The sequence below is a fragment of the Ceratotherium simum genome, chromosome 6, assembly GCF_057802395.1.
Source record: "Ceratotherium simum simum isolate JZ-2026a chromosome 6, ASM5780239v1, whole genome shotgun sequence".
Classification (NCBI taxonomy): domain Eukaryota; kingdom Metazoa; phylum Chordata; class Mammalia; order Perissodactyla; family Rhinocerotidae; genus Ceratotherium; species Ceratotherium simum.
The window spans coordinates 12,029,400-12,045,537 of record NC_141905.1 but is presented as its reverse complement, the minus strand read 5'-3'; the positions used below and the strand labels follow the sequence as shown (position 1 = coordinate 12,045,537).

The 16,138-nt window shown below is 38.2% G+C and overlaps 1 protein-coding gene across 1 annotated transcript; it reads right to left on the bottom strand.

Annotated features, from left to right (window-relative positions):
• Window positions 1-3,938: 3,938 nt before the first annotated feature.
• LOC101401496 (olfactory receptor 6E1-like) lies at window positions 3,939-4,895 on the bottom strand. The gene is given in 1 exon segment (XM_087432932.1): window positions 3,939-4,895. A coding segment is annotated over 1 exon segment (945 nt). The 5' UTR covers window positions 4,884-4,895.
• Between the last annotated feature and the right edge of the window lie 11,243 nt (window positions 4,896-16,138).

Genomic DNA, 16,138 nt, shown 5'->3' with positions numbered 1-16,138 from the left:
ATATTATTTTTGAGCATACTGTGCTGGATTTTATTTGCTTTTCACTTCCTTTTTCTGCAGGCAGAGAGGTAGCAGCATTTATTTCCACTCCCTTCTATCCTCTAGATCACAGCAGCTGGAATCCTGGGAACTTTATTTTAGAGAATCCCTTGCCAGTAGTGCTCCAGATGCAACCCCACTAATGAAAAGCATTTTGTGATAGCTGGAAGGTGGAAGGAAAGCAGAGGCGTCATTATTCCCTTAGGAACGGTTGGTGTGTGGGCAGCAAAGGAAATAGCATCAAAGGATTGAAGGCTGGAGAACACTGTGTGCTTGTGGCAAAACATGTATTAAAACTATAGACTCCAGTTACTCAGAATGCCTCCCACAGCCCCACTGCAGCCATAGTGATATTGCTATTGCAAATCTGACATACTGTCTCAGTGTTTTAACGCTAATAAGTGTCCTCTATTGCACTCAGGATAAATTTTAAATAGCATCCACATATCTTCCTATTCTGATCCCTGAAAATCTACTTCTATGCAACTACTGAAAAGCTCTCTTCCTGTACGTGGTATTTGACATCACTTATAACTTAGACTCTGCCTATGTCTTCAGCTCATCATTTTCTAATTCTTTTCCACCTCACCTTCCCCTGTAAGCATATGGAAGTATGCTGCATGATTTTATAACTCCACAAATGCTGTTGACCAACCTGAAATGCCTCCTATTTTCATTGTCCCAATGGAAATTTCCTGTGTCTTCCAAAATCACCTTTTCTATAAAGCCTCCAAAATAAAGAACTCATACAATTCAATAAGAAATAAGCAAACCATCCAATTAAAAATGGGCAGAGGAACTGAATAGACATTTTTCCAAAAGAAGACATACAAATGGCCAACAGGTACATGAAAAGATGCTCTACATCACTAATGGAAATGCAAACATCACTAAGGGAAATGCCAATCAAAACCACAATGAGATATCATCTCACACTTCTTTGGATGGCTATTATCAAAAAAACAAAGGACAGGAAGTGTTGGCAGGGATGTGGAGAAAAGGGAACCCTGTACACTGTTGATGAGAATGTAAATTGGTGCAGCCACTGTGGAAAACAATATAGAGTTTCCTCAAAAAATTCACAGTAGAATTTACATTTGATCCAGCAAGCTCATTTTTGAGTATATAGCCAAAGGAATTGAAATATGGATCTCAAAGAGATATCTTCACTCCCATGTTTGTTGCAGCATTATTCACAGTAGCCAAGATATGGAAATAACCTAAATGTCCATCTACAGAAGAATGTATAAAGAAAATGTGGTAAAAACATATCATGGAATATTATTCAGCCTTACAAAAGATGGAAATCTTGCCATTTGTGACATCATGGGTGTACCTGGAGGACATTATTCTTAGTTAAATAAGCCTGATACACAGAGGCAAACATTCCATGATCTCACTTATGTGTGGAATCTAATCAAACACATAGAAGCAGAAAGTAGAATGGTAGTGGTCAGGTCTGGGTAGGGGGAAGAATAAGGAAGTGTTGATCAAGAGTACAAAGTTTCAGTCATATAAAAGAAGTTCTGCAGATCTGTACAACATAGGGTCTATGATTAACAATACTCTATTGTCTACTTAAAAATTTGCTAAGAGGGTAAATTTTATATTGAGTGCTCTTACCATATAAAGAAAAAACAACAACAACAAGAAAGAGGCCAGGGAGAAACTTTTGGAGATGATAGATAGGTTTCTGGCATTGATAGTGATGATGGGTTTCATACTTATCTCCAAACACATCAAGTTGTGTACATTGAATATCTACAACTTTTTGTATGTTAATCACACTTCAATAAAGTAGTTTAAAAATTATGATTGGAAGTATCTTCAGCATGGAACTAGCACAGGGAATTTGTCTCAATAAAATGTTTTATAGCACCAGTATGTAGTGCACTTATCTCCACATCAGGGTTTGTCTTTCACTGGGTGTCATCTATGGCTGGTAACGACCAACCTAGGTTCATAGACTCAGTTTTGGATTTGCGGTCTTCATTTTTCTATTTGTCAAGCTCATCCTTCAATCCTAGTCAATCCTAGTCTATCTTAAGGTAATATAAAGTGCATTTGATTAGTTTATATGTAATCAATTCTTACCATTTCTTGATTAAAACCTTGGGGATACTCACATTCTTTTTGGCAGTTTGACCATGATTCCTTTATTTATTCCGACAGTTGCTGAACCTCAATCACCTCAATACACTTTTCAGTAGTTCAGCTCTCAGAGTGGAACATTATTTCCATGTTCCTGCAGCATCTTGATGCTATCCCCATCAGTCATTTTCAAGTAGACCCTAGAGATTATCCAGCTCAGTCTCCACATTTTATAGATAAGGTGACTTAAGCCTTTTGTGAAATTGATCAGATAGTTGAGGGCAGTATCAGGCTTAGAACCCAGGGCTTGTCCAAAGAAAAATGGTTCAGAGTCAGCTATTGGTCCCTTTGAGTTCCATTCCCACTGCCACTTCCCTAAACCATCATCTCTCTCCCAATATGTGTAACAGTCTCTGTACCCACTTTCCTACTGTGATCTTGGCATTTCCAATCTCTTTTTCATACAATGTCTGCAGCTATGTACTATAATATGTAGCTAATCATAACACATCTGTGATTTTTTAGAGCACGTTGATAATTCTTCATTGTCAGTAACATGAAATCTGAACTTTATAATAGGACCTTCAAGGCCACGTATGATCCACGTATTGTGTAGAGCATATTTCATAAAATGTATTTGTAATTAACTAACCTCAGAGTTTGGGTTAAAAAACAAACAAAAGAAAAGAAAAATTGTATCAATCTTTTTTAGAGGTATTTCCTCTGAAGAAAAAACAGACACACTTCTAACCTGGAATTAGGAGCTGAAAGCACACAAAGGCTAAACATTGAGATAATGGAAATGTTGGGTTTAAAATAGGTTATCAATGAGAAGATAACCTTGTAGTTGACGACACAAGTCCACCAGGAAGAAATGTTTGATTTGCTTAAATTATTTTCATAGTAGTATGACATAGATAAGCAAATAATTTAGATTCTATCAACTTGAATCATTGGAAGAAATTATATTTATTCAATACTTGTATGATTCCTTCCAAATATTCAAGGTCTCTTTCCCTGATATACACAAACATTCTGTAGTAACAGCTTTATGATAAGAACCAATCATAAGTATTCATTATACATCTGAGGGGCTGGAGCTAGAACAAATAATTTAGAAAAATAGGAGCATTGGTCAGCTGTGGGATGCTGTAGTCATTCCCTCTCCTCAGAGATTGGTCTGAGATTGAAAAAAGTTCTATTTCTCTCCAGCTTGGGAATGATGCATACATGTGAAGCTTAGCCAAGGGCCAAGACCAGCAATTAAGAGCACATCTGATGCAAACCACATATATCCCAAGGTGAAGGGGGCTATGACGATTATTTCCTTGGGCTAAATGTGGAAAGAATGTGGGTATATGTCATCATTTTCTTCATAACCACAACCTAATATACAATCTTCCATCATTTAAATTATTTAAATGCCTTTTGGTAAATAGTTATTAGTTATGTTGAACTATGTGTATGGCTAGAGAGAAATGAAACAAAAGGAGTACAAATTACTAAATTTTGGAAATTTCAAGCACATTGTTTATATCAGAAGGAAGAATATAAATTCAGTAAAGGATTTTGCAATCAAAATTAGTTGTTGTCAACATGCGGAATATTTAGGGAGAAGATAGATATGCACACCAAGATAAAATGTGGCCTTGAAAACAGAGATTTCCATTTTTCCAGGGATGTGCAAAGAGAGGTCAAGTGAAGTCTACCAAAGACTCTCCTCTGGGAACTCTGTGGACTGCTACACCAGCCAGAATGAAGACAAATTGTTCTCTGAAGCCTTCCATTCCAAGGCCATGTGATTTTTTTTATCCTGATATTTTCATTCTGCACATCATCTCCCTGAGAGCCTGGTGGACCTGCTTGTTCCACAAGGTGTAGATGACAGGGTTCAGCAGCGGGGTCACCACCGTGTTCACAAGGGCAGCCTCCCTGTTGGAGTCCAGCCTGTTCGTTTGCTTTGGTTTCACAGATGTAAAGACACAGCTGCCATAGATCAGAGAGAGGAAAATGAGGTGAGGTGAGTAGGTGGAGAAAGCTTTCTGTCACTCCTTGGCTGACGGGAGACTCACGATCGTGACTACTATGTTGCTGTATGCAATGAAGGTTATGATGAGGGATGTCAAAAGGATACATAAAGCGAGGACAAAGGCCAACAATTCAATAGATCTGGTGTCAGAACAGGAGAGATGAATCAGGGGGCCAAGGTCACAGAAGAAGTGAGGGATGACATGGGGGCCACAGAAGGATGACCAGGAAACCCTCACCACTGGACCAGTGATGAGAGTGAGGCCCAAAGCAAAGCAGGCCATGACCAGGACGAGGCAAGTCCTCAGGTTCACGATGGTCGGGTAAGGCAGAGGCTTGCAAATGGCCACGTACCGATCCAGTGACATCACCGCTATGAGGAAGAAACCTGCTGCTCCCAGAAATACGAAGACAAAGGCTTGTATGAAACAGGCAGGAAAGGACATCGTTTGCCTGCCTAAAAGAAAGATGACCAGCAACTTAGGAACAACAGCACTTGTGAAACAACACTCAAAGAAGGAGAAAATGCTGAGGAAAAAGTACATTGGTGTCTGGAGCTGGGAGTCAGCACAGGTGATGGTGACTGTGACCACATTGCCTGCAACGAACGCCAGGTATGCCAGCAGGTGCACGAGGAAGAGGACATTTCCCAGATGCTGGAGAGCAGGAAGTCCCTCTAAGAGGAATTCCTGGACAGTTGTCCCATTCCCCATTTCCATGGGCATTTCTTTCCACACTAGCAGCACCTGCTAGTCTTAACCTACAATAAAGAGATCACAGCCAGCACAGAAGTTTTAGGCGAGCACGAGATCAAGTTACTTGACTACCCAAGATGGTGGCTAGGGTGGCTAGATAGCAAAGTGGTCCAGTGTGATGATTCTTGAATCAGAAGGACCTGAGTTCAACACTGAGCTCTAACCACTGAGAGACGGGTCATCTTTGGATAGTTGGTTAACTTTTGTAAACTTCACTTTCACCATCTTTAAAATAAAGATGATAGGATCTACCTGTTCATATTCTTGGGAGAATTAAGGAAGATAAAGCATGTAACTCACTTGGCATGTGATGCCAATGTTTCCAACATATTTCTCAAAGTCTAATTGGAATATTATGATCATTAATATACTCTTAAATGTAGCTTGATCAGTAGACAGTGTTATTGAAATTTTCATAGTTATAAAATATTTTACTGTGTTTAACAATATTATCAATTTGTAAATAAACATAACAGTAATTTTAGTAACATTCTCTTTGAATATTCTTTTTAAAATATGCAACAAATTCTATGGTCCAAATCATCATCAACATCTTCATCATTACCCTCTGTTGAGGACTTTACTAATGCTTGGTACTATCCTGGTCACTGATATTTGGTACTATTACTCCCCTCAATAATCATGAGTGTTAGGTTTCCCCTACCCCTTCTTCTGCTGAAGCAGAAATTGAAGCATAGGAAGGTTAGATCACATAGCTGGGACTTTAGCTGGATCTGCCTGAATCCAAAGCCCTTGTTATTTCCAAACGCTGTGACAAAATACTTTAAAATGGAAACAAACCTTAAGTGAAAGTTTAGCTTTATTTATCTTAATTTTTTTCTATCCTTCGATTAATATCATTGATGAATTACTGGCAGAATGACAAGGCCTTAGAGTTGATCTGTGTATCATGACTATTTTGTAGAAGAGACTGGAGACCAGAGATGTTGGGGAGATCAACATGATATAAGTTGTAAATCCAGGATTTCCTCCTCTTTCCTGAGACTCCATACTGGCATGTAAGAGAGATGGGGAGTGACAGGAGTTCACAGATTAGCTAACTTAGGAAGGATGTTCTGGGAACATGGCACCTGTGTACTCCCTTACATTAAAGCTCAATGAACATGCTCTTTCTCCCTTAAGTCCCCTCAATAAATTACTTCTCTCATGACGTGTTTGGCTCTAGCATCTCAATACTAAGCTAAAGGTCTGCAGTGTGGAAAGTGTCTCTCACACTAACCTGCCACCAGCCAAGTTCTCTGGGTGCTGCTCATACAACCAAACTGCTCACCCGTGTGTGGCAGTGCCCACAGGGCAGCCTGAAGGAGCCTCTGCCTCTGTTCCAGGTGACGGCAGTGGGCCCACCAAGCTACGTGGTCCCTGAGGCCAGGCACACACAGGAGTCCTCTCATGGGGGCAGGGCTTCCTCCTCTTGCACTGTTTTCTTCTAAGAAATCGAAAGCTTGCTCTGGGCTGGGGGGAAAGGAGAGGAAAAGGAAATTCATTTGTCATAGCCTGTTGTCCTAGAGTGGAATGAATATGCGCCCCATGTTCTCAGTGTCCCTGGCTGCAAAGCCCATTTTCTATATCCCAGAATCATTCATACCACAACAAGGCTACATGGCAGCCTTAACCACCAAATCCCCCCCAAAAGAGTAGAGAGAATAAAACAACCACAATTCACTGCTCCCAAATCTGGGCTAGAGCTTGACTCCGGGACTACTTAAGGTTCTGATGAAAGGTCTGGCTCTGCCTCCCCCAGAGGGTAAAAGCCCACCTAACATGCAGCGTTGCTGTCCACCAATTATTCCAGCTAACAGAAGCAGGCAGCTTCTTCTGAGTGCAGCCCTGGGAGCTGCTGAGACAAGGCTCCTTCTGCTGAAGTGCTCCATTGTCTTGGGTGCATCTGCTCCAAGGTGTGTTCTATTGCACTATACACCTCCAATATAGCTTCACCTTCCCATGTGGAGATGTATCCTTGTTCTAGTGCATCAATGACGAGAAGCCTCTGACACGCAGGTCTGAGGCTTCCATGATAGTTTTCCCACAAGACTGTGTTTGGTCACCAAGCAGGATGATCCAGCCAGTGAGCAGAGAGTGCAGGCTCCCAAACCTCATTAGCAGCTAAAGGAACAGGGGCAGAAAGTAAAGGCAGGGCTGGTGCCCTGGGGGGCAGCTAATTGGTCACTGTTGAGAACAAAAGTTACTGGCACAACCTTTGTATTTTTATTTACATTGTGATGAAATTGGCTCCCAGATGTCCATGCTGTTCTCTGCCAAGATTTTCAAAGAAATTGTATGACTCAATTTCCCAAGTGTTTCTTAAATCCCAACTTGAATGTTGCTACTGATTCGAGGTAAAAGTCCAGACTAAAATTTTCTACATGTTATGTGTGCACTGAGGCCAGAGCACAGAGGTTAAAAGAACAGATTTTATTGTGAGAAAGAGCTGGATTACACCCTGGCTGTTGTCAGGCTTTTGGGAAAGATACTGCTTTCCAGCTTTACGGGGGGGGGGGGGGACTTACTTTTGCCATTGTATTACTTATATTATCCTTGTCTTGTAGTTTTTTTAACCCTCATTTTTTCTCTTACTGCCTTCCTTTGTGTTTTGTTGATTTTTTTTGTAGTGGCATGCACTGATGCCTTTCGTGTCTCCATGTGTATATTCTATAGATAAGATCTTTGTGGTTACTATGGGGATTATGTAAAACATATTAAAGTATTAACAATCTATTTTAAACTTATAAGACTTTAATTCAATTGCATACAAAGGCTCTACTCATTTATAGCCCTGCCTCTCCCTCTTTATGTTACTGATGTCGCAATTACATCTTGATATATTGTATACCCGTTAACCATTATCCATTTATAGTTATTGTTATGCTTTTTAATTTTAAATTCTATACAAGAAATAAAAGTGGATTTAAGTACCAAAATTACATAATACGGGTCTCTATATATCCATATATTTACCTTTACCAGTGAACTTTATTTTCACATGGCCTTGTGTTGCTGTGTAGTATCCATTTCTTTCAATTTGAAGGATTCCCTTTAGCATTTCTTGTAGAGCAGGGGTGGTGATAATGACCTCCCTCAGCTTTAATTCACCAAAGAAAGTCTTATTTTCTCCTTTATTGTGAAGGACAGTTTTGCTGGATATGGTATTCTTTGTTGATAGGTTTTTTTCTTTCAGTGCTTTGAATATATCTTCCCACTGCCTTTTGGCCTACAGGGTTTCTGCTGAGAAATCCACTGATAATCTTATAGATGCTCCCTGGTATGTGACAAGTCATTTTTTCCTTGCTGCTTTTAAGATTCTCTCTTTTTCTTTGACTTTCGACAGTTGGAATATAATGTGCCTTGATGTGGGTCTTTTGGTTTATCCCACTTAGAGTTCATTGAGCTTCTGGAATTTTTATGTCCATTTCTTTCCTTAAAGTTGGGAAATTTTCATCCATTATTTCTCTAAATATTCTCTCTGCCCCTTCTCTATTTTCCTGGGATCTCATAATACATATGTTGGTCTGCTTGATGGTGTTTCATAAGTCCCTTAGGCTCTCTTCACTTTTGTTCATTCTTCTTGTTCCTCTGACTTGATAATTTCAAATGACTTGTCTTCAAGTTCACTGATTCTTTCTTCTGCCTGATCAAGTTTGTCGCTAAATTTCTGTAGTAATTTTTTACTTCACTTCTTGCATTTTTCAGCTCCAGAATTTTTGTTTATTTCTTTTTTATAATTTTTATCTCTTTGTCAATATTCCCATTTTGTTCATACATTGTTTTCCTGATTTCATTTAGTTGTCCACATGTCTCTCTTTTAGCTCATTGTGCATCTTTAAGACAATTACTTTAAATTCTCTGTCAGATAATTCAGAGACCTTTGGTTTTTTTAGGGTCAGTTTCTGGAGATTTATTTAGTTCCTTTGATTGGATGATATTTCCTAGTTTCTTTGTATCCCTTGTTATCTTTTGTTCATATTTAAGCATTTTAAGAAACAACTGTGTCTTTTATTCTTTATGGATTGTCTTTGTGTGAGGAAGACCTTCACCAATCACTCCAGTTCGAGGTTCTAGGACCTCTGAGTCTTTTTCTAGGGATGCATCTTCTGTGGGATTTTGTGTGTGCTTTTCTTCCAAAATATATATAGGACTGCTTTTATCTGTCTTAATTTCCCAAAGAGGCTTGCCCTTGCTTCTCAGGAGCTTTCAGTTTGAGTTTCTATTGTATTCCTCTGCCCATAATTTCTTGCTCCCGTGGCACCTGTCTGTGGAACTGCAGGCTCCCTGTTGCTCTAATGCACCATGCTACTCAAAACTGTTTTAGGTGGTCTCTATCCTGGTATCCAATCTATACCACCATTCCCATCAGCACTGCAAATCAGACAAGACAGAAACCAGTCCCTCAGGCATCCCCCTGATAAGGAAAACTTGGGACACAGCTTCCATTCTTTTCTTTCCCTCCCAAGTAAAGAGCTGAAAACTGGGGGGTTTCCTCCTGAGTGTACCACACTGTGCTGGTTAGGTGGCGGGGCAAAGGAGAGCAAAATGCTATGAAATTTCTTACCCTTTCTGTGCAGTTTTCTTTCATGGAGGTGTATTTGCTGGGCTGCCGCAGGTTCTTGACTGGTTTCTAGAGTTCTCAAAGAGGTGTTTTGGTTCATATATTGTTGTTAACTCAATGTCTCCATGGGAGAACAAGCACCTGGAACATCCTAGTCCACCATCTTTCTGGCATCACTGCCTCCACTTGGTTTTTTATAAAGTTATTCCCTATTTGGTGCAACATTGCCATCATGCCTTTCTTTACTTATTTAATTATGGTTTACTTTAGTTCTGTGAACATATTTGTAATGGCTACTTTGAAATCTTTTTCTATTAAATCTGACATCTGGTTGCTCTTGCAGGTAGTTTCTGTTGCCTACTTTTTTTCTAGTATGTGTGTCATACTTTCCTTTTTCTTTACATGACTAGTAATTTTTTGTTGGAAACTGAACATTTTAGATAACAGGTTATATCAACTCTGGGTACTGATTCCCCCACCCCCAGGGCTTGTTATTATTGCTTGCTTGTTTATTTATTTAGTGACTGGCTGGATCACTTTAGTGAAGTCTATTTCCTTCCCACAGTGGTAAGTCTTTGATTTAAGCCTCAGGGAGGCACAGCTTTGAGTATGCCCACTGTTACTCTGGGATGACAGTGGTACAGGTAGGTTTCTCTTCCACTCTTTCCCTGATCATACCCAGCAGTTGAACTTTATTAATTGCAAGCTGATTGCTGTGTTATTTTGAACAATGACCCAGGGCATAAATGTTTCCACAAACTAATTCAGTGAAATTGAGGCTCCTTAGAAGGAATAGTTTCTGAGGTCAATATTTGATATTCCATATGGTCATATGGTCATTATGGTCTTCCCAGCTGTCTTATTCCTTGTTCTCCCTTGTGAACTAAATGGTGTATAATCTAGGCTATATTGTCATTATATCCACAAATCTACTCCCAATTGCCTTTCACCATAACAAGCACTGTTCTTGAGAGTACCCTAGGTTTTAACTTTGGTTGGATTTAAATTTGCTATCTTGCTATTTGTTTTGTCTTTGTCTCATCTATTTTTTGTTCCTGTTATTCTCATTTTCTGCTTTCTTTTGCATTATTAGAGTATTTTTTATGATTCCATTTGACTTCCTACTTTGGCTTGTTAACTGTAACTCTATGTTTAAGTTAATTTAGTGGTTGCTTTTGGGTTTATAATATTCAACTTTAACTTATCACGGTGTACCTCAAGTGATATTATACCATTTCTTATATGGTATAAGAAGTTACAATACCATAATTGCATTTCTTCCCAGGTGGCCTATGTATCATTGTTATTGTTTATTTTTCTTTTGAATATATATAAACACCACAATAGATTGCTATTATTTTTTAAAAAATAGTTGAATAATAGTTTATTATCTTTTAAAGAGATTTAAATAATAAGAAAACGTATTACATTTATCCCTAGAGTTACAATTTCTGGTGCCCTTCATTCCTTTGAGTAAAGATGGATTTCCATCTGGTATAATTTTTCTTCTCAATTAAGATTTACTTTAACATTTCTTGCTGTGCATGTCTACTGGTGATGAATTCCTTTAACTTTTATATTTCTGAAATATTTTTCACCTTTATTTTTTTATTTTTTATTATTTTTTAAAAATTTTTGTTTATTGCAGTAACATTGGTTTATAACATTGTATAAATTTCAGGTGTACATCATTATACTTCTATTTCTGCAACCTAAGTGCCCATCAAGGGACGAATGGATAAAGACGTGGTATGTATATACAATGGAATACTACTCAGCCACGAGTAATGATAAAATCCAGCCATTTGTGACAACATGGATGGACATTGAGGGTGTTATGCAAAGTGAAATAAGTCAGAGGGAGAAGGTCAAATACCGTATGATCTCACTCATTAAGTAGTAGATAATAACAACAAGAATCAAGTTTATTTTTTAAAGATATTTTTATCAGATAAAGAATTCTACATAGACAGTTGTTTTTTCTTTCAATCCTTCAAAGATATTTCTCCATTGTCACTCTGCTTCCATCAATTCTATAGAAAGTCTTCTATAATTCTTATCTTTTGTTCTCTATATTTAATGTGTCTATTTTACTATGGCTGTTTTTAAGGTTTTCTCTTTATGACTAGTTTTAAGCATGTGTCTTGGTGTGGTTTTCTCATTGGTTATTGTGCTTGGGGTTTATTGACCATATTAGATCTGTGAGTTTACATTTTTCATTAAATTTGAAAGAATTTTAGCCATTATTCATTTGAATATTTTTTCTGTTCTACCACCACTCCTTATCTACTTAAGGGGTTTAATTACACATATAAATACTCATATACTTAATTACACAAATATAAATTACACATATATCACACATACATTAGGCTATTTGAAGGTGTTTTATAGCTCCCCAACGCACTATTATATTTTTTGTTTTGTTCATCTATGTTTCATTTGTTTAAGCTCTATTGCTGTTTTTTCCAAACATGCTAATGTTTTTTTTTTTATTGAGGTCATATTGGCTTATAACATTGTGTAAATTTCAGAGGAGCATTATTATATTTCAGCTTCTGAGTAGACTGCATTGTGTTCACCACCAATAGTCTAGTTTTTAACCATCACCATACACATGTGCCCCTTTACCCCTTTCATCCTCCCCACCCCCTTCTCCTCTGGAAACCACTAATCTGCTCTCCTTATCTATGTGTTCATTTATTTTCCACATGAGCGAAATCATACGACATTTGTCTTTCCTTGTCTGACTTCTTTTGCTTAACACAATACCCTCAATGTCATCCATGTTGTCACAATGGCACAATTTTGTCTTTTTAATTGATAGTAGCATTCCATTGTGTATATATACCACATCTTCTTTATCCACTCATCCGTTGATGGGCACTTGGGTTGCTTCCACATCTTGGCTACTGTGAGTAATGCTGCAATGAATGTAGGGATGCATAAATCTCTTTGAATTATTTTTTTTTTCAATTGCTGACTTTTTTTTTTTTTTGGTGGGGAAGATCAGCCTTGAGCTAACATCCATGCTAATCCTCCTCTTTTTGCTGAGGAAGACCGGCTCTGAGCTAACATCTATTGCCAATCCTCCTCCTTTTTTTTCCCCCCAAAGCCCCAGTAGATAGTTGTATGTCATAGTTGCACATCCTTCTAGTTGCTGTATGTGGGACGCGGCCTCAGCATGGCCGGAGAAGCGGTGCGTCTGTGTGCACCCGGGATCTGAACCTGGGCCACCAGTAGCGGAGCACGTGCACTTAACCGCTAAGCCATGGGGCCGGCCCTCTTTGAACTATTGATTTCACGTTCTATGGATAAATACCCAGTAGTGGAATAGCTGATCATATGGTATTTCTATTTTTCATTTTTTGAGAAATATCCATGCTGTTTGCCATCTCTTTGTGCAAGGCTCACAGCACAGGTACTACTTTCACTCTTTTGCACATGGCTGTCCCAACACCATTTATTGAGGAGACTTTCCTTTCTCCATTGTATGCTCTTGGCTCCTTTGTCAAAGATTAGCTGTCCATAGATGAGTGGTTTTATTTCTGGGCTCTCAATTCGGTTCCATTGATCTGTGTGTCTGTTTTTCTGCCAATTTCATGCTGCTTTGATTACTATAGCTTTGTAGTATATTTTGAATTTAGGCAGTGTGATAACTCCCACTTTGTTCTTTTTTCTCAAGATTGTTTTGGCTATTCAGGGTCTTTTGTTGTTCCATATAAATTTCAGGATTCTTTGTAATATTTCCATGAAGAATGTCATTGAGATTATGATTAGAATTGCACAGAATCTGTAGATTGCTTTAGGTAATATGGGCATTTTAACTATGTTTATTCTTCCAATCCATAAGCATGGAATATTTTTCCATTCCTTTATGTCTTCTTTGATTTCTTTCAATAATGACAAAGTTTTCAGCATATAGGTCTTTCACCTCCTTGGTTAAATTTATTCCTAGGCATTTTATTCTTTTTGTTAACATCACAGGAAGGGAATTCTTTGTTTATGTATCTTTTATTTTGTTGGAAAAAGATAATGTGCTTGGGCTTAATGCTTCTAAGGTATAATTTTTCTGTGTAATTGTTTCTGTAGATGATTCATCCATAATAACAACTAACGTAGTTTCTAAAGTAGATTCATATACATCATCTTATTTAGTCCAAAGAAAAATCCCAAAGGTAGACACTGTTATTTCCATTCTATAGATTAAAATATTCAGATTCCGAGACATTATGACATTTACACGAATTCACACAGCTACTTAAGTAACAGAGTTAGATCTCAAAACCATTTATGAACTATTTAGTGTACTGCTTGTTCCAAGTATATCACGCTGCTGAGTAAAATTAGGACTATTGGAAGTGCCTTTTAATAACAAACTCACTTAATTCTCCAACCAAACTAATCAGTCACTTAATCAACAATTGTGTGTTAAGTGCCAGTTATGTTCAAGCATTTTCATAGGATGGTAGGTAAAAGATATCTAGCCTGTTCTCTGATTGCTAATACAGAAGACCATATATATGTAAATAGGTGCCACAATGGGGGAAGAGGAAATAAAATATTGCTAAGGGCTTTTCATTTATTGGGTCCTATGATAATGAGGTAAGTCTTATCATCATTATAATTAAGTCCTGGAGAGGTTAAGAGACTCGCCCAAAGTCACACAACCAGTAGGTTTCGGGGTTGGGATTTGACCCTGGGTCTGTAAAGATTCCAAAGCCCATGTTATTACAGTTAAAGTATGGTGGGGGGATCCATGAATGTGACAGGGATTCAGCAGAGAGTGATCATTTCCCTCCAAGGAGTCGGGGAAGGCTTGATAGAGGAGATGGAGTTAGATCTGGGTGGGATTTGGATAGGGAGAGAAAATATGGGGATGGGGAAGGGAAGATAGCTTGGTAAGTGACCCAACCTGTGAGTGAGGGATGGTGAGGGGGCCAGCTCTGTTGATGGGGGTGGTTTATGCAGGGGAGCATGGGGACGTTTGCTCCATGCCTCTAGTCTTCCAAGGAGGACAGTCTAGAAATGCTAGCTGCCTGCCTGACACCCTCTCCTCACTCCATATGTGTGAGCACATTTTTCAGAGCACCTGCACCTGGGTCTGTGCTGTCCCAGATGCTGTGAACTGGGAGAGAAGTTCTGTCCTGCCCTATGCTCAGGCTTATACCCTTTCATGTACATTTGGATCAGAAATCTGAACTGGCATTTGTGTGAACACCGATGACAGCCAGTACCCAGCAAAGAGGCACTTAATTTAATTGCTCCTTCAGGATCCATTTAGAATAATCACTGTGAAAATTTCTCCCAAGTGTCTCCCACAGGCAGTGACAAACTTTGCTAAAGATGAGCCACAAAATTTTGGCAAGATCAGCTTAAATGGGGGAAGAAAGCTTCATCCTGCCCAGACCAATCTTATCTCAGATATTGCATACTGCCTCAATGTCACCATATTATCAACCTCAGTTCTGGTTGACAGAGAAAGGATGGATATACATAAAGTCTATTATTTCCACAAAGGTGAAAGAATTTTTCAAGGTAATTAGGAGTATTGTGAAGATAGTTCATTGAATAGAGTGATATAAAAGAATGAGAAAAATTCTACTTATAACTGTAAGTCTGCTTAATTTGGATCATTAGCTGTATAAAAGACCTATCATTTTTTGTTTAGCTAACTCAGAGTCAGTAACATTTGTGGATTTCTCACTGTGTATTACTACTGTCTGATCAGTAAATGAAATAATAGAGTCAATAGGATGCCAAAACTGGCTGAGAGTTTAGGGTTTGCATTCCACAATTCAATCATATAAATTCTTAGTTGATTTTACTCTTTTGGACTTTTCTTTGACCTTTGATGAGGTTTAATTTAGGGGGGAAACTAACAAATTACAAAGCAAAGAATTCTAGGCTGGAATGCAGAAGCCCTGGGGCTGGATACCAGCTTTGTCACTAATACTCTGTGTGACTGGGGTAAGTCACTTAGATGCCCTGTGACTTTACAATAAATAGGTTGGACTAGGTCATTTTCAAAGTACCTTTCAGATTTAAACCCGGACATATAAGATTTTGGCAATTTTATTATTTTTAGCTTTTGTTCTTAAAATATGTTTACAATAGGAATATTTACCTTTATATATAGTAAAAGGACATTGGATTAATTATATGATGTCTGTGAAATTCCTCAAATCCCTTCAGAGATAAAAACAATGGAAGTAGTCAACTTCTCCATTATTAATTACATACTTTAAAACAGTAATAATTCTCCATTTGTGATGTTATGAACAATAAATTGGTACTAAGATAAAACTTCACTAGAGTAAATTGTCTTCCACAGAAAATTCAACCTAAAGTTTTTCTTTAGTAAAAACTCAATGAAATGAACTTTTTAATTTCAGAGATTTTGAGGACACCTCATACTGTTTCTTTAAAGTGATTAATTCATCCAAGATGCATTTTGATTTTCTCTGAAACTTGAGCGCAAAAGTGTCTGGTAAGTGTGGAAAATAACCGCTGTTTAAATGTCCTATCACCTTGCACGTGGGGAGGCGTGTTGTCTGAATGCAGTATGTTTTTAAACTTGGCAATAGGTAACTGAAATCTTCTTTCCTTCACATCTTTGGTAATAATCTTGTGATGCTTGATGGGAATTAAAGCCAATGCC